The sequence below is a fragment of the Lonchura striata genome, chromosome 10 (genome assembly GCF_050655825.1).
Source record: "Lonchura striata isolate lonStrDom1 chromosome 10, ASM5065582v1, whole genome shotgun sequence".
Lineage (NCBI taxonomy): Eukaryota > Metazoa > Chordata > Aves > Passeriformes > Estrildidae > Lonchura > Lonchura striata.
The window spans coordinates 13,237,689-13,256,630 of record NC_140712.1 but is presented as its reverse complement, the minus strand read 5'-3'; the positions used below and the strand labels follow the sequence as shown (position 1 = coordinate 13,256,630).

The 18,942-nt window shown below is 43.6% G+C and overlaps 1 protein-coding gene across 1 annotated transcript in view; it reads left to right on the top strand.

Moving 5' to 3' along the window:
- Positions 1 to 17,612, top strand: part of TIPE3 (TNF alpha induced protein 8 like 3) — a 45,650-nt gene extending 28,038 nt beyond the window's left edge. The window contains exon 2 of the mRNA XM_021537455.4: positions 14,596 to 17,612. Coding sequence (XP_021393130.3) covers positions 14,596 to 15,158 — 563 coding nt within the window. The 3' untranslated portion in view covers positions 15,159 to 17,612. The remainder of the gene's footprint in view (positions 1 to 14,595) is intronic.
- The last annotated feature ends 1,330 nt before the right edge of the window (positions 17,613 to 18,942 follow it).

Here is an 18,942-nt window from a genome sequence, read left to right as displayed (position 1 = left end):
GCTCAGCAACAACATCAGGCCCAGAGGAGAACAGATTGCTGCAAAAGAAACTACTTGAATAGATTTGGGTGGAGAAAAGGGGAAAAAAACCTAAAAAAGAAAAGCAGGCCAACTCTCTTTGGCAGCAAACCCAGCTCACTAAGGTGAGGCCCACTGGGTTAAATTGCTGCTCAGTTATTTGCCAAGGGAAGCTTCAGCTATACTGAAGTGTAGGGCTTGACAGCATGAGACTAGGAGCTCAGATTAGCATTGGTTAAAAGGAAATAAGAATAAACAAAAGGGCTCCTCTCCCAGACCTTTCCTGTTGAATATGTAATGTGTGATGTCTCTATGCAAAGGACTGCAAACATTCTCTCTTTTGGTTTAAAGCATCCTGGGAAACTTCATTTAATTAATAATGACTGTTAGTAAAAGTTAAACAATTATTTTAAAGTATCATTCATCTTGATGATAGAGTTTATTGAAGTGTTCCTGCCAGCAGTTTATTCCCTCTGAGCAATACGTATATTCAGAGCTCAAACACTGGATTATCACTCTCTAGGCTTTTTGGTGCAAACCCATAGATATCTCAAAATTATTGTGATTTATGAAATAATAGTAATGAATTACACATACGCAGTCATTCCTTTGTAAGGTTCCTATCTCAATTTAAAAGCATATAAATGTCTCATTTAATCAAAGGCTCTCTGCTCATTGCTTGTGTACTTAGATGTGAATGTCCCTGGGTTATGGTATGGCAACAGCTGGAGCACAGGCAGGAACTACAGATAGACCTTTTTGCAGGAAAATCCAAATCCTACAAAAGCAGGACCATGGGACTTATTTCTGTAGACAAGTGTGTGCTAGACCCCCTCACTAAAGGGAGTTGGGCCAGTTATGAGAACTGGGCTCCAAGCAATCTGGCCCATCCCTGCCTAACAAAGTCCTCTCTGGGGATTGCCCATCTGCAGCAGGACGTGCCAGAACTGCTCAAATCCCCCCTCACAAAAGGAATTAACACTTTCCTTTGTTGCATAAGAAGTTGAATGGGGAACATAGGATCAGGCAAAATCCGATTTTTTCATATTGAACTGATGAAAGTGGAGCAAGAAGTGGATTTTGCTACATTTCTTCAGGCAGAAAGAGCACTAGGCCCAGTGTCTGTTGTAGCACAGCATCCCCAGCTAGGTAATAATTAGCATTGATTCCATGATTCTCGGAAGACTGATCAATCACTTTATTATAATATACTTATTAAGAAGCCCATTGTCCTTACAGACAGTCTGATACTAACTGATGTACCTAATTGGTCCTTGAATCCAACACCATCACCATTGGCTCACTGCTCCTCTAGCATCAGCGTGGGGCTGAGCTGCATTGCTCCTCTAGCATCAGCCTGGGGCTGATGCAGCTCCTGGGGAGCCTCTCTGCAGTGTCACTGCTGCACTCAGAGGTTCCTCTGCGCTGCCCAGCCAGACACGTGCAGGCATCACCACAAATCAGCCCAGTGTCTGTGTCCTCGGAGATTTCACAGAACTGAAGCCATGAGGGATGGCACGTTCTGTTTGTCTGTGCTTGTTGCTGAGGCTTGTCCTGGCAGGCTTTTCTGTAGGTATTGCAAAGCAGTGATTTATGTTTTTTTTCTATGCAAATTCAATCCTGACTCCTTGGAGCTGCAGTGTTATATAATGAGGATACATGTGCATACATACATATATATATATAAACCCCTACACAACACATTGCTGTCACTCACATGCCTCAGAATAATGAAACAGACCTTCTAAGAACTGTCTTGACCATTTCAGTACTTTTCCAGCATCTTTCCCATTTCTGCTTTCCTGGAATAGAATTGTACTCTGAGTGAACTTCAGCACCATGGGTGGTTACAGCCACTGCTGTTGCAGTGTTATTAGAGACTGATGACAGCAAAAGCATCCCTGTTATCAGCATTTCCCTCCTGGCATGATGTGCTTTGCAGTATGTATACACACAATGAACAAGGTAAAAGCAGAAAACCAGATTATTTTTATTAGTGTTTATCCTCTGCAGGAGCCCTGACTGTCAGGTGTTATTTATGCTGCATGGGTCAGTTACCTCAAGTGAAGATACTGATGCATAGCAGTTTGCTTTAAATCCATAACAAGGAAACCATCACCAGTTGTCAGGTTTCTCCTCATTTATTTTTTTTTTCCCAGTATAAATTCAGGGTTTTTTCTTTCATTGGTGTACAACACTAAGACACAGTAAGTTTTGGCAGATAATGTTCATGCAGATTTTGAACCAAGAGGAACAGAATTGACCTTCAATTCTACCTTCCCAGGTTTTCCTTCCTTACAAAGGAAATAATCTTTTGCTTGTACTGTAAGGCTCAGCTTTCATTAGCCTAGACTAAGTTTTCCACAGTGGTCATTCCTTGTGGCAGGATTACAGAGGACAAGTGTGGAGAATACAGCAGGTGATCTGGTTCATGTGGAATAGATAGATATAGTAATCTGTGTCCTTTTTTCCACAGGGATGGAATTCATCACATATTCATTCCTGGTGTTTTGTGCATCTTGATCAGATGCTTGACCTGACACTGTAGACAAGCAGTGTGGAGCAGATCACACAAAGGATACATTAAAAATCAGACTTCATTTTAAAGGAAAACAAGGTTATAGATCACATCTGAGGCATAAGGCAATGTGTTCCTACCAATAAATCCCCATTCAGATGCAAAAAACTTGTAAGAGATGGAGAGTGTGATGAATCCCAGCTGCATTGACCAGCATTAATTTTTCCTTTGTTCACGAGTTTTCCATTCAGAATCTAGGTTGGCCATCTCCCCAGCAGCTAATCTTTCTCTAGGGACAGGGGGAAAAGAAACAAAAAAAAAAAAAAAAAAAAAAAAAGAAAGAAAAAGAAAAAAGAAAAAGAAAAAGAAAAAAGAAAAAAAAAAAAAGAAAAATAAAGTTACTCAAGGATTCTGCACAGCCTAATGTTCTGCAACCATAAAAATGCCTTTCCTTCTCTTTTGAATAACCAGGCAAACAGTAAAGCATTGTTCAAAATAATAAGTAAACCGAGACTCTTCTAGTTTTGTTCTCCTCTTTGGGGAACAACACTAAACAGCAAACTTTTCTTCTAAGTAGTCACATCTTCTGTCCTTTCAGTTTCAGCTTCGCTGTTGCTAAAAAATACTTTACTAGCACTTTCAGGCAGGAAACAAAACATAAACATTGGTTTCACCCTGCATCGAGGATATTGACACATTGAGGTCAGATTTTCTTGTAAAGGTGTGCAGAGCTCCAGTGCTCATATGTGGGCAGCTCTTTCAGTATAGCACAGGCTTAATCTCCTCTCTGTTGAGGAAGGGGGAAAATACCTAAACTACAAGGAAAAGGAAGGAAATTATTCATTTGCTTGTCAGCAAGGAGAAGCCAGTGACATTTAAGAGTAAATTTTCTCTTTTAAACTTGTAACACCACTAGCTCATTTATAACTACGCATTGAACTAACTCACTGTGGGTGGATTCTGCAATATCAGTGCTGGCTGATATAATCAAACAGCAAACAGGGCTTGTTTCAGCAAGGCCACAGGGGGGTTGTCTGTTAGAAATCTGAAAGGAAATTGTTAAAAAAACCTCAAAAACTTCACATGAGTTAAAAGAAACCAGAGCAGGCATCATTCAGAAACTGATATTATCAGCAGCTCTTGCTCAGAAAGGAAGGGTACCCTTAGGTCTTTTATGAACTTACATAAGCAACATTCCCATCTGGTTTTGTGCTGGGCTCATAAAGCTGCAGCACAATCAACAACCAATTGGGGCTGGAGGGAACAAAACTGCTTCAAGCATCAGTGAAACCCTCCCTCCCACGTTGGAGCTCAGGTCTGCACCTGAAACCTGCTCTAAGTGCAACAGTTCAACACCTGGCTCAGAAGTGCTGGTGCTCTCCACCCTGCAGTGGGACACAGCACTGGGGCAGAGGGAGCAGGGGATGCTCTGAAAGGCATGAGGAGAGTCCTTGCAGGGGGAGCCATGAATTAATCCAGAGCATCTTCTTTACCCCGAAAGACTTCACAATTTGCATCAACTCTTCCAAATCTGTTTAAGTCCTTTTTTACCTCCTGCACAATCTCAGAATAGGAGATAAAATTTTGGACTGCAGTCAGTGATAAATTAGATGTATTTACAACTCCAGGCCTTTGCATTCATAGAGGGAGTGAAAACTGTTATAAATACAGAGACAAGTGCACCCACATACCTCGTAAGTAATGATTCTGTGACATAGACAATATCACTAAGGGGAGGGGTCAGAAAACTATTTCTTTAGTAATAGACACATCTGCAGAGCCACTTCTAGCAATAGTTTTGGGTTGGTGTTCTGAGTGAGATTTTCTGTTTGGTTAAAGGGTTGTGTTTGTTTTGTTGAGGGGGAGGCTTGGGGTTTTTTTTTTGTTGTTTAATCTGTTAAGGAACATGAGTCCATCATAGGATAAGCCTCACTTGAAGCTCCCTTATGCCCACACCAGGCTCTCCTGTTGGAGCAGGTTTGACATCCTTTGCTTAGTGACACTCACATCACAGTCCTGCCCTTCCAGCTGTCAGATAGCCACAGCTGTGCCTCTCTGTGCACTGTCAAACAGCAGCTCCAAATGGGACCCTCATCTTCCAGACCTGTGAGAACTAATCAACAGCTTCAAAAAAAAATTTTTGTAATTGACTCCCCCAAAACACATACACAGAGAATAAAAATTAGACAATAAATAGCCTATGCAAAAGGTTAAGGAAACCTTCTTTCCTTAATAGTTTTAAATGTGTTGTGATCAGTCTACAGTGTCTGCTCCTGACTTAGGAAAGTGAACTGCTGTCAGACATTTCTTGCTATTATTGTCCTCTTCACCTTCCCCTCATTTGATTTTGTTATAAACAGAGTTTGGAAGCATGGCTGGAATTAAATGTGCAAATTAACAACTCCTCTGGCCTTTTCATTTAGGGACCAACACTATGTTTTTCCAGCTGCCCTTGATATCTGGCATTAGTTTATTCCCCTTCCATCCATCACCTTCTTAATTCAAAACCAAGTATCAAGCAACCAAATACCAAATTAGGAAAACAATAGCACACAGTGTCCATAAAAAAGTATCTCCCTCTCTTGCCAGATACACAGATGCCATTAACTCATGCCAAGCTTTAGCAGCCCTTGGCCTCTTGCATCTCCACACTCCCTGTCAGGTGTGACCCAGCCCAGCCAGCTCGCACTGGCTCAGTGCTTGAAGCACTGCAAGCTGAGAAGACACAGTGCTCTTGTCAGGGGTTTTGCCTGTTTTTAAAACCCAAGGCAAAGGCACACAGGCAGAGTGAATTGTAGCTGTGTTTCTCACACCCCAAAGAGCTGCCCGTCCCACAGAGGGGAGCAGAGGAGCAGCGTGTCCGGGATAGCCCTGCAGGGATGGAGCTGCTGCCCCATCCTCTCCCTCTGCACATGGCAGAGCCCAGCTCACACTGCCACTTGGTGCTGCAGCTGCATCCTGGTGGGGGTTCTTTGGAGTTTATTCACCTTGACCTGGTTTAGCAGAAATACTTCCCCCTTCCCATGTTCTTTCAGCCTCACATTAAGCTACACAGAAATTCCATCTCGGTTGCACAGCATCTTCAGACCAGCTACCCTTGGGCTCCCAATTGCTTGCTTTCTCATGGAATTTTGTACATCCCTAGAGCATAGGCGTGGTTATTTTTCATGCCATTCTTAATATATTAGAGTCAAAAATAGAATTATTCTATGTAAAAGGCAAGGACGTTTTATCTCCGGAGAAAGAGCAGTGTAGTGCAACAGCAAGCAATTTGAAGGCACAAAAATAAACCCTCAACATTTTCTTCCTGAGAGGATGAGAAATGGGTGGGGGAAAAAATAGCAATTGGTAAGCAGTACCCAGTAGCTTGTTTCATAGCTGCACTTTAACTATTTAAAGCACACAGATTGCACAGAGGCCTTGTTTAATATTTAGGGCTGATATTGATGGGCCTTGCTCTACTAACAGCATATTATTTTGTTCCTACTGGGAACAACCAGCTCCTGCATGCTAAAGAGACTTCTTTGGAAGGGATAGAAAGCATTTGAGCTGCAGAAGCACAGGGAAATCTGACCCTGCCCTTAACCAGGAGTGGTGCCTGTGGTAACTGCCAAGCACCAAGCCCACAAAAGCACAGATGCCTCCACAGCCTTCCTCTCTCCCTCACCCTGCCAGAGGAGAGCATAAAAGAATACATGAAAGCCATGCACACCCTCATCCAGAATTCAAGTAATTCATGAGACTGGACTAAAAGCCCCCAAGACCTGTGCAAGTGTCACAATGTTCAAACAGCTTTTCAAGTTTTTGTTCAGAACAAATCTGCCAGTTTGGAACCACTGCAAGCAAGTTCTACAGATCATTGACAAAGAGAAGCTGCTACAAAAATTGCATCTGGATAAAACAAGACAGCTGCAAGACCTTCAAAGGTTTCACATGGCTTTTAAGCCTCTGTGACAAACAATGCTTTGGCAAGAAAATCCTTTATTTCATGGATAATTGTTACCTTAGTGTGGAAGAACATGATGGTTGAATCCTTTCAAAGAAGTCTACAAGCCTTCATTCCTTAACAAGATAATTGTTTATCATTCATTATATGCCTGATATTCCCCAAGAGCCTCTGTCCCTCCTAAGCAATAAACAACCCCTTAGCACATATCAAAGAACTCATTACAATCCTGTTGTGAAAATTACATGGCCAGACATTGAAACAAGCATAATTTTCCTATAGAGATAATAATTATTTGATTAATTGGGTATTTTTGCCACACAGTCCCCATGATAGCTTCTTTTTTCCCTGCTGTGTCTTCTAGAAAGGACAGTGTAATAAATGTGGTAATCGTGGGAAAGGCAAAGGACACAAAACAGAAAATGTTTCAGAGAAAGTTAAATTCTACAATAGTTCCTATCCAAGATTTTCTGAAGAGCTTATATTGGGGGAAAAAAACTTCACAGATAGTTTGAAGGCCAAAAATTCCTGGTCAATTAAGGATGTCCCTGAGGCTGCTGGGGTTGGTGAGCTATCCATGCTTGAATGAGATCTGGCTGTAGTGTTTTGGGTATGCCACCATGCCTCTTTGGTCAGAGGAAGTCTTTTGGAGTAAAACTAGCATTTTAAAAAGCCCCACATTAATATAGTCAGAAACACCTGTCTCAAAACAAGAACAGGATCACTTGTTGCAAGGGGTAGTAACAAATCTTCCCTTGTCAAAACTTTGCTGTCAGTGGGGAACCTTTTTGTCTGGCAGTGTCAGGCAGAGCTAAACAAGCTTTTTCTGGGACAGGAGTGTTCACTCTTTGCACTGTATTTGGACATGAACGTAAACTGACATCAAAAGAATTTAAACCTGTTTATAAAGTACAGTGGTCAGTTTATCAAAACCTCTTTTAGTTGTATAGCAAAGCTTAGAAACCCAAACACCCTGGTATTTTACTATCACTCCTGGCAGACAGACTTTAACTCCTGAGCAGTTCATTTAAGAGCAAAGCCTTTCTCACACTCTGGGTGTACCTCAGGGTGCTCTGCAAGCTCTGCATCACTCACACTCATTGCCAGCTGCAGGACCTAACCAGGTGTGTTTGCTGCCATGGCAGAGCTTCCTCCTGTGCTGCAAAATACAAGGTGCAAAATTAAAAATGAACTCTTGAAAGTGACCTTACAAAGATACTATTCACAGCCCGGTTTAGGCTTTTGTTCTGATTTACTTTAGCAGGTTAATAAAATTAAAAGCTTTAGTGGCTGCTTTCAGAGAGGTGTCTGCTGCTTGCATGTGCCCAGCTGGTCCCTGGCAGGCTGGGGCAGGGCTGGGCCCTGACCAAAGCAGCTGCTGCCTGGTCCTGCCCACTGGTTTGTGGGGCACAGTGGCAGAGATGATCCCCAGTGAGCCCCTTTGGCAGGGAGTGGTTTCCTCTCCACAAGCTGGATGTGAGTTTGCAGGATATGACCAAGTACAATGTAATTTGTAATGCCAGACAGCAGCCATACAAAATCCCAGCGTGGTGTCAGCTTGGCCATATATTCAAGGGAGTGCCTGGGAGGGTTTCCACCCCGTGAGCCAGGCTCAGCTCTGGGACAGTGCTGTCACCCACACGCCACTTGCCAGCTACTGCTTTCAGACCCAGGAGAGGAGCACAGCAGTGCAGTTCAGTTCCCAGCCAGACCCTTTTTTGGCAACTCCACAGAGCTGATGGAAAATGCAGCTGAGCTCCTCTCCCCTGGACAGGCTCCTGGAGACAGGGCCCAGAGGACAGCAATCTATCTGCTCCCTCTGCACTGCTCTTCTCTTTACAGAAGGGGCCCCCCAGCCTTGCACCACCTCCTCCAGGTATTGAAAGGCAGCTCCAGTATGTAGCAACAATAGAGTACTAGAAAAGTAAATGCCAGATGAAAATCAGCAGCAGAAGTAAGACTGTCCGTTGGAATCTCCAGTCCCCAGGTTCCCAGACAGAGCTGTTTTTGTGGCAGAGTTACTGTTCATCTAAAGTGCTGAAAGGAAAAAATGGTCTTTTTTTTCCATTCAGTCATATTTCCTCTGTACAGGGCTGTTGCTGCCATTTCCAGCATGTCTGAGTTCTGCTTTCAGTCGTTTGGGTACTGGTACATTCTCCCAGGATCATATAATTATCAGTCTGTAATCTCCTGTTCCATTGCGGATATGAGCAACCCTTTTATGCTCACAGTAACAATTTAGAAGTGTTAAAGTTTGAGCACTGGGCCCCTGGTGCTTACACGTGTTTAAATTGGCCCTCCCTGAAAGCTGATGTATTCCATCTGCTCTATTGGATTTCTTGGCTTAAAGTTACTGGAAACACTGAATGTTTCTTCTGCAGTGATCCTGTAGCTGTCCAAGAGTAATACACACACTCAGAGCTCGTGCCTGGGCTGCTCAGGACTAAAACACTTCACTACAAGTGGCTTTAGTGGACTTTTTTTCCTGTCTGCTTTTAGAGCTACATTGAAATCCTAAGTCCTGCAGTTCACATTTCTAATCAATCCTATAACATGGAAGTCAGACTTGATGGATAAATAAAACACACATTTGCAGCTCATTTCCTCTAATATTTTTCCTGAATGATGGAAATTAAGCAACTAGATTTTTTTGTATTTATGTCAAGAAAAGGAGCCATTACAGGAAAATCTTTAGGTTATAAAGAAACAGTAAATTATCAACACCAGCAGCAGCACTGGATTAACCATTCAGATATCCACTGCAAGAGTTTTACAATCCAACTGCCTCATTGGCATTCCCAGACTTCCAGGCTCAGGGTCAGGTATATCACTAAGTTAAAGTACACAGATGCATTCAAACTAGGTCACACAAGTCATCAAAACAGCACATTTCTACAACATCTTTCACAACCTAGCTACCTCACACTGAGCAGACTGAGAGTGTGCCTGACCCTTGGCTTGGTCCATCTCCTACAAGGCTGAGCAAATGCAAGCAGCTGGAGGGATGCCCACATTTCCAGCAGCACTGCTGACTCCTTGAAGCCTGTCTTTTGCTGCAGAAAATGCATTTTAAAAGTGAAGGTGCAGGAGTACTAAAAATATTTCAGCCTCTTCATCATCTTTACTTTCTTATGCATTTCTATCTTGTTCAATTAAGATTCAGCCCTTTGCTTACTTCCAGTACAGCTGGAGCACAGATGCAGGGAACCTTTTCTGGTTCCCATCACCTCCCATTCCTGCCAAGCTGCAGGAACCCTCTTCAGACATGCAGCCTCTTCATGATTTCAGCTCAGACCTTTAATTTAAAACAGCTCAACTCACCTCTCCAGGATGCTCTCAAGCCTACTCAGTTGCTCCACCACGTGCAGTTCTTGGCTGAAAAACACAACCACCCTGACTGCTTTGAGCTGGGGTTACACCCAGTGTAGTGGAAAATCAGGCAGAGCTCCATGTGTGTCTCACTTTGGAGCAGGTGAAGCCGTGGCTGAGGTAAGTGATTACCCAGGACGAGCTGCACTGGGTAACAGCTCTCAGTGTCAGGTGAAATTCCAGCCAGCCTGCTGATACAATTAAAAATACACGGGACAACCTCCACAGAAACCCATTAGATCAACTCCTCCTCTCTCCATTTTTGTGGTGGAGCCACACTCTCTCCAGAGTTCACTTCAACTCAGCTTCCAGCCATTAGCCAGGGGAGAAAATATCCTGGCTGCAAAATGGTATCATGGTTTTGACTAAGTGGCTAACTGGGGGGGAAATGGATTCATTGTTCAGGAGGCTGGTTTCCATATCCTCATAATTGCTTCCAGCAAATGTTGACCATTCTCCCTCCTCACCATAGTGGAAACATCTTCTGGTTGACTGCATTTGCCGTGTGTTTTGTACAGAGCAGCTGAATGCAGATTTACATAAAAATAGTATTGCTGAGTATTTAGTTCTGACCATTTTGTACTTGGTACAGCCATCTGCAATCAAAATGTTTGGAGAGTATTACAGATGTTCTTGCATGTCAGTCTCAAAAACTCCTAAAATATAAAACTCTTACATCCATTCTCTAGAGTTGCCAAACTTTTTCTGCACTTCTGTTATTAAGCAACTCTGTTATTAAGCAATCGTGTTATTAAGTTCAGTGGATGTGAGACATCTTTGTCATGTTCAGCTCTGAGTGCCAGGAGCTGGGTGGTCACTGGTGTCCTGTCCTGCCCATGGGACTCCCTGGGCACAGGGAGCCTCTCCCCATCCTCCTGCCCACCGCTGGGCACTCGCCACCCCTCCATGGGCACCACGGCGGGGGAAACAGGGCTGGAGAGCTGCACTTGCAGAAGGATGGAAGATTGCTGTAGGATCAATCCCACCACAAGGAGCTTTCTAAACAGCTTTTATCATACACAGCTCTCTAGATGACAGGGAGAAGGTGAGAGGAGATCTGAAGCAGAACTGGCCCTTTCTTTACTAAAAACTAAGACGTCAGATTTTCTATAATGGAAGCTAATCATTACCCAACAAAGCAGTGTGCTTGGAGGGTGGTTTTTCATTTTTAGCCTTGGTGAAATGTTCCTGAAAGCTAATAGCATCTATAATGTCCTTGCTGATTTGTTTTGCTGTATGAAAGAAAGCAGAAAATAGAATTGCTGTATGTAGGAGGTGAAGATGTATTTTGTGTAGTGAGCAATGTGCTGCAGTAAGAAAAGGCTGCCACGGTAAACATGCTGTCCCCACGAAAGCCTGAATGTAATCATGTGGCTAAGCACTTGTGATCTTTGAAAGGCAAGGCGTCACCTGCGTGTCTGAGCGCAGTGTGATTTTGGAGGCAGGAATCCAAACAATCAATCCCAACAGCTTCTCTCCCTCTCCAGCAGATGCTCTGCAAAGCTGCGCCCCGAGCCAAAGCGGAGCCAGCCCAGCCTGGAGTGGCTGCACAGGGGCTGTGGCTGCACAGGGGCTGTGGCTGCACAGGGGCTGTGGCTGCACAGGAGCTATGCCTGCACAGGGGCTGTGGCTGCACAGGGGCTGTGGCTGCACAGGAGCTATGCCTGCACAGGGGCTGTTGCTGCACAGGGGCTGTGGCTGCACAGGAGCTATGCCTGCACAGGGGCTGTTGCTGCACAGGGGCTGTGGCTGCACAGGAGCTATGCCTGCACAGGGGCTGTGGCTGCACAGGGGCTGTGGCTGCACAGGAGCTATGCCTGCACAGGGGCTGTTGCTGCACAGGGGCTGTGGCTGCACAGGAGCTATGCCTGCACAGGGGCTGTGGCTGCTGTGCCCTGGCCATGGCACACACATCTCCGGGTCCAGCAGCGCTGCAGGCCGCGCCAGGGCCCGGGCAGCAGCTCCCTGGGGCAGGGGATGCTGCCCTTCAGCTCCCCGAGCCTGGCAGTGGCACTTTGTGCAGCAGGCAGGGCAGCGCACAGCACCCCGTGTGCCAGGCAGTGCTGCCCCCGGCTCTGCCTGCGCCCACTGGAGCGCTCTGCCTGCTGCGGCTGAGTGGGATAAAGCACAGGCAGCCAAAGCCCATCAGCAGCTCCCAGAGACTGTGCAGCACAGAGCAGCACCCTGCCCAGGGGAAAGGAGCTGCCCAAGGGATTTGGGCCTGCCTGGTGCCTGAGGGCACGGCTGGAGGGCTGCAGGTGCCATGGAAGGATAGGATGGAGAGGCAGGAGAACAAGGCGGGGAGGAAGCTACAGCAGCAATAATGCATTTCTTTATTTTACTTTTAGAAAGATGAGGAGGATCTCAGTCTCATGCTAATAAATAGTAGATCCTACGCTTGGGACTCACTGTGGAAAAGCATTCCAGCCTTAATATTGAGTTAAACTTGGCCTGATGATTTCCAGCTGTGCTGCCTTTTCACAGCCTGCACCTTTCACTGGGAACTGTGGTATCATTGTCTGAGCTACCAAACCCAGGGGTGTCCCAGGAAAGAGTCCCATGTTTGAAGGTCAACTGCCCAGTTGTGTGGATAAGAGACAGAACTTTGAATACACGAACATATATCACACTTTGTTTTCTGTGCCAGACAGCTCTCCCTTCTGAAAAGTTCATTAGAAGTTTTTATGTGCTAATTTAAAATCCAGCTTTGTCTCACAAATCACATCGGTGGTTGGGAAGCTGCACGTGTCTGTATTTAAGGTGCTGGTGGCTCTGCCGGTCCCCAGGGTGTAGGATGGGGATGGGATGTTTCACTCACCCCAACTGCTGGCTTTGCTTTGAGCCACAGAATTGCAGAGCCAGGCACAAAAGATTCTGCTGGGCTCTCACCTGGGCAAAGGGACACAAGGCTGAAGTGTCGTGAACTTCAGTAAAATTAATATCCTAAAAATCAACTGCAATTATATTCAGGTTTTGATCAAACCAGGTGCTGATCAACTACATCCACTTGATTAATAGCAAGCACTCACTACAGAAACAGACACTAACAATCTACCATTTCAGTGTGTCAAATGCACATAATTACTCATCACGGATACTATTTATATGCCCACGTACTGCTAAGTGAAAGAATGCTTTCATCCTGCTTTTATCATTTCTAGATTAAATCACAGTTTTTCCTATTTCCTCCAGACAGCAGCTCAGCCCCACAATTTTCTCTCCAAATGACAGGCAATTCTTTTAAGCACATTGAATTATTTTTTCCAGGTGGTGGTTCAGTTGAAATTAAATGTTACTCTTTAACATTGCTCGGCAGTACAGCTGTGACACACAAAGATGACAACTTTAATATTCCAGCCAACTTGAAAATGAGAATTAAAAAGAGGACTTTAAATTCAATGTTACTTACTCCAAGTGAGCACTGGCAGCCAGCACCCCTTTTTCCTGGCGTGAAGCTGTAAGGAGCAGAGGGGAAGTGAAGCTCGTGTGCTGAAGGCTGGAAAGGGCGTTGGAGCTCGCCCCACCAGCTTAAAGTCTCACTCAGGCCCCACAATCGAATAAGTACTGGAAGATTTGATTTTTATTGTCATTTTTAATCTCTTAGTGGTTTGATTTCCCAGCAGCTGGTGAAGGACATGGTTGCCTCCATCCCCCTGGAGCAGGCTCTGGTGGGCAGAGCGAGGTCCCCAGCTGGCAGGGACACACGGGCACCTCCTCTGCAGCAGCACTGAGGGAGGGGTGGGGGAAAGGCAAGGAAGGGGTCTGGGAACAAAGAGGCCACTCTGCCACCACTCAGAGCTCACTGGCTGTCCCCCCCAGATACACACCCTCTTCATCACCTGGCTACAGTGATAAAATGCCCTTTGATGCAAGAGAGGCTTTGCTGCCCCAGTATTAACCTGGACAGTTATTTCATATCCATATTTCCTTTGCTTTGTCCACAGAAGATCAGTTACAAACCAACATTAATGTGAAGAACAGAGGAAGGTCAAATTAATCTCAACCAAGAATTACAGAAATTCATGAGATAAAGCCCAGGAGTAGCCATGTGTTCGGGTGCTCTGCTGAGTGAAATGGGCAGATACGAGTAACACACCAAAAATACAAAATATTTGTTTGATATAGAGTAAATAGCTCAGGTATTTTTGTCTGTGAAGATCTGCGTACACTGGGGCACCAACATTTTATAAAAGTCATATTCTATAATTTTGCAAATAGATAACAAAAGGGCAAGGCATTGATACTACAGATTAAGGCAAAATAAATTCATTCTTGTGAATCTGCTTAGCCTTACCATGGAACAACAGTGCCTCCCAATGACCAGAGTGTAACTCTGAAGGTTCATATATTGCTTGTCACTATATCTTTTTGCTTGTCTCTGATACTTCATGTATTATTTCAACCACAACATCTCAGCAGATCTCTCTGCCAAGAAAGCTTTCATACTGAACTACAAAATTAAATTACTATCACAGAACCAGCATATATATCCCCTGCCAGAATATTCTGTCCTTTATTTGCAAGCAAAAGCCCTCAGTGGCTGCAGGACATGGGGTGTGTGGAACCCCAAGAATAGCTGGCAATAGTGTGTTGGGAGTGTTTCTGCAGGTGTGACTGTCCTGGTCAGTGACACATCAGACACAAGTTCTCAGTTAAGTATGCAGGTACTATTTTTTTTAAGTGATTGCAAAAATAATTCACCAAATAAAATTAACATTTCCCCTTTTTTCCTTCCCCAAATCAGGTCCCGATTATTTCAGCTCCAAGAATCTTGCACTGCAAGCCCAGAAAAAGATCCTGAGTAAAATGGCAACCAAAACCATGGCTAACATGCTAATTGATGACACAAGCAGTGAAATCTTCGACGAGCTGTACAAAGTAACAAAGGAACACACCAGAAACAAAAAGGAAGCCCATAAAATCATGAAAGACTTGATCAAAGTGGCCATAAAAATCGGGATCCTCTATCGAAACAATCAGTTCAACCAGGAAGAGCTGGAGATCGTCGACAAGTTCAGGAAGAAGCTGAACCAAACGGCCATGACGATCGTCAGCTTCTACGAGGTGGAGTACACCTTTGACAGGAACGTGCTGGCAGAACTGCTGAACGAGTGCAAAGAGCTCGTGCACGAACTCGTGGCGCGGCACCTGACGGCGCGGTCCCACGGCCGCATCAACCACGTCTTCAACCACTTTGCGGACGTGGAGTTTCTGTCTGCCCTGTACAGCCTGGACGGGGATTGCCGGCCGTACCTCAAAAAGATCTGCAACGGCATCAACAAACTGCTGGATGAGAAGGTTCTTTGAAACTGCGCTCAAAGGCAAGAAACCAACCAAAAACTTCTCTAGAACTGGCCACCCTTCCTAAGCCATGGTAGGCAAGCAAGCTTCCTTCCCATCAGTCTTACTACAGTCCCCTGCAGGGCCCAGAAGGTGCTCACCAGGCTCACGATGAAGTGGGAAACTTCCATCAGAAAGCTATATCAGTTTTACTGTTTTGTTCAGATAATTCAGTCTTTTCCAAGGAGCAGAGTGAACAAGGCTGCTGATATATATTGTTCAGACACAGATTGCTATTCACCATGATCTCGCTGGCTTTGTGTTCAAGGCTGAACATGTGAACAGAAAGTAAACTCAGATGCATGGCCATGTAAAAATAGACAGATGAAGGCAAGAGCAATACATGGAATTTACCCCCAAGGCCCTTGGTGCATATATTTTTATTATTTCCAGGCGAACTGAAAAGGCTTTGACAGAAAGTAGGGCTGTAATGGATTAAGTTCACTCCTTGAAAAAGGATCAGGAATCAACATGAGAAAACATCTCTGATTTTACATGGTATATAAATCTAATAAGAGGGTAACAAATCATACAAACTGAAGCAGGAGAAAATCTGAAGAACTGCTCTGTGAAGCAACAGTTTCATCAGTTAAGTTTTATACCTGCTAACAACAGAGAGGAGGTTTCATTTTAATTTGAAAAGCAGCTCAGTGGTTCAAGCTCAAAGGCAGATAAAGTAGTACAGCAGTTCCCCTGCTCTCAGGGCTTGTCTATTGGCTAACAGCAGGTGAGTTCAGACTGAAGGTTGTGCTGCTCTTACTGTTCTGCCTGACAGAACAAAGTACTCTTTGTGAAGATTTTGAAATTGCCCTTGTGAGGAGCAGCATGCCTCAGACACCAATATTTACATCCCTGATCCTCAAAATATTCAGCCCAGATAATGCTCTTGGTTTAATGTACCCGTGACATTTGTGCCTACAGTAAATCAGAGGTGGGATACAAAGGAACCCCATCCACAATTCGTGCAGTGCCTCCAAGTGTAGCATATCCACAGTTGTCAAAACAGAACAGCCTTAGTGACTCTGGTGAGTTTCTGGAGTGAGTTTTTGTTCAGAAGGTTTTCAGTGAATTTTCCATGGTTTTTTTGAAACAAGATATAGCAATGTCTTCAAACTGAAAACATTTTGCCAAGAAAGAGTGGGTTTTGTACAGTCGTGGTTGGACACAGGGGGTGTGGGAGCAGAGTGGATGCTCTGGCTGCCACTTGCAGAACCTGGGTAGGTGGAGACTGATCCAGAGTGAAAAACACATGTTCAGAAATCTCTCTTCTCCTTGTCCTCTCCATTTATCCTCCAGACTCATCTCTATCTCCTGACACTGCAGTATCAGGAACCCTCTCCTTTCAGCTGACACAGAGAGCAGACAGTGCTATCATCTGGGGGTAATACCTTCCATATCATATATAGTATAATAGAGAGATGCATGTATCTGAAAGTTGACAAAGACAAGAAAATATATTTGAAAGCCATTCCTCTCTAAGAGAAGCTTACAGATTGATCACTCATTACTTTAGGGTAAGAAAAAACCTCATGTTTCTCATTTAAATAAATTCTTGAATACTATGGCATTGAGAAAGGTGTTCAAAATTCTTATTATCCTGGCTTTCCTCACCCCAAAATAACTATATTTTATCTCTTGCAAAAACAGTTTTGACTGTCATACCTTCATACAGTTGAGAATACACACACCCAGGTCCTATTCTCTCTTGGGTTGTCCTAGATGGATTTTTACCTGTTCCTAGGAGAACTCATTTGAAGCACAGTAAAAGTGAAAGACATTGGTAGAACAGTTTTTAATGGTGTAAATTTCCCCCCCATATTTCCTTTAACCATTAAAAGTAGATTTAGTTGTAATGAAGATGGACAACTCCTTTGCAACACAGAAATGAAACAGCGACATTTGGGGTTGCAAGTTCAGCCATTGCAGAGCCATATTTACATGCATCATTACCTGCATTTCTTCCAGGCATGTACTTGTCAACTGATGCTTTTGAACTGTATTTCTTGTATCCAATGCTCCTGTCCCGGTGCACATGTCAGATTTTGTGTGTTTCATTTGTGGCAAACAAATTTAGGTTCTTCTTTCAAGGCCAGAAAAAGATTATTCAACATTCAAGATGTCTAAAGGAAAGGGATATCCTGTATTTGTGACTTTTTGTGTGTTTCAAGTATCAATATTCAGATTCTGGTATTTTAAACACACCAGCTGAACATCTGTTGTTTTATTTAAAAATAATCTGAGTAGCCTTAAGGAAAGATATGTTTTCAAGTATTTCTCATACTTGCATATCCTGTATATTCATTGTTTACTTTTGTACTTGTAGCTTGGTATGAACATTGCTAAAATATGGGCAATGTTCAGGTCACCTTAAATATATTATATATTATCACATTTGTGGATTAAAAATGTGTGATTACTGCCTTTTTGTTTCCTTTTGATTTCTTTATCCTACCACCTCTATTGTATCACAAGCACACGTCAGTAGAAAAGAGCAGGTACCACAAAATCTCACTCTTCCAAGGACCTTCTTGCAAGTTTTCCATTATATATTCAGCCCAGTTTAACTTGGATGTGATTTAAGGTAGATAGAAGACATATTCCTGACAGATTTCACAACCCTGTCCTAAACATGGGGATGCTGGAACCTACCAGAATGTTTTAACAGGAAACATTTAGTCTCCTGTCCTTATTCCCAGAAAAGGCAAACTGTTTCAGCTGAAAGAGCTCAGGATTTGCAAACAACTCACATGGCAATTATACTGAAAGCAGTGAAATATTGGCACAAAGAGAAAACTGACAACTACCTTAAAATCAAAGTTTAAAGCAATCTCTTTAAGTGGTGCTTTGAGCCTTCCTGCTGGTAAAACATTTCTGTCAGGTTAATTTTATTAATCATATCATGGCAGGACACAATATTCTTTGCTTCATCACTGCCAACTTTATTATATAAAGACGAGAATGCTAATGTTTAAGAAACTCTCATGGGAGTGACCACTTCTGACATGTTAATGAAATGGTGCCTGTGCCACAGAGCTGCACATTATACTGAACATGTGATCTGATTTGTGCTAGAGAAATATTTTCAGACAGGCAGATAAATAGCTGGCCCTGAAGAGAACCAGGCAATAAAGCACAATTAAGTTTCACCACAGCAACAGAAATGCAAAAAGCAAGCTTTAACTGGATGAGTTAAGCAGGTCTATTTTCATTTTTACATAAATCAATGCCAGAAAAAGACCACACACAGTCTTACTGACACAGAAAAAGATAATACAGTTTTTTATGATGAGATACTACAGCAGATAAACACTTTTCCAATACTTAGAAACCATCAATGTCATTTATGAGCTACTTGCAAGTATAGGAAAACCTCAAGATGCTGCCATCCATTACACAAATTTACTCTTTTGGGTCCTTACAGAATGAGGATTTGGGAATACTTAGCAGAAAGTAATACAATCCAACAGATCTAGTCTGTATCTAAGAAAACATCCTGCCTCATACTGCCATGTTGCACTTCCTCCAGTTTTCCTGCTAAAGTGTTTGTTTCAGTAAAAAGCCTGAAAATACTTGGGGTAAGGAGGCAGAAGCTGACAAAATAGTTGAAATATGGATCCAGTACAATCACTTTCCTGCTGACTCCCAAAGGTGCAGAACTCACAGAGCAGTGGGACACGAGGCCTCCTGGTACCTACGGGTGTGGTGCAGTCCCTGTTACCTGCCAGCCCTGCAGGGTCAGTACAGACTGGCT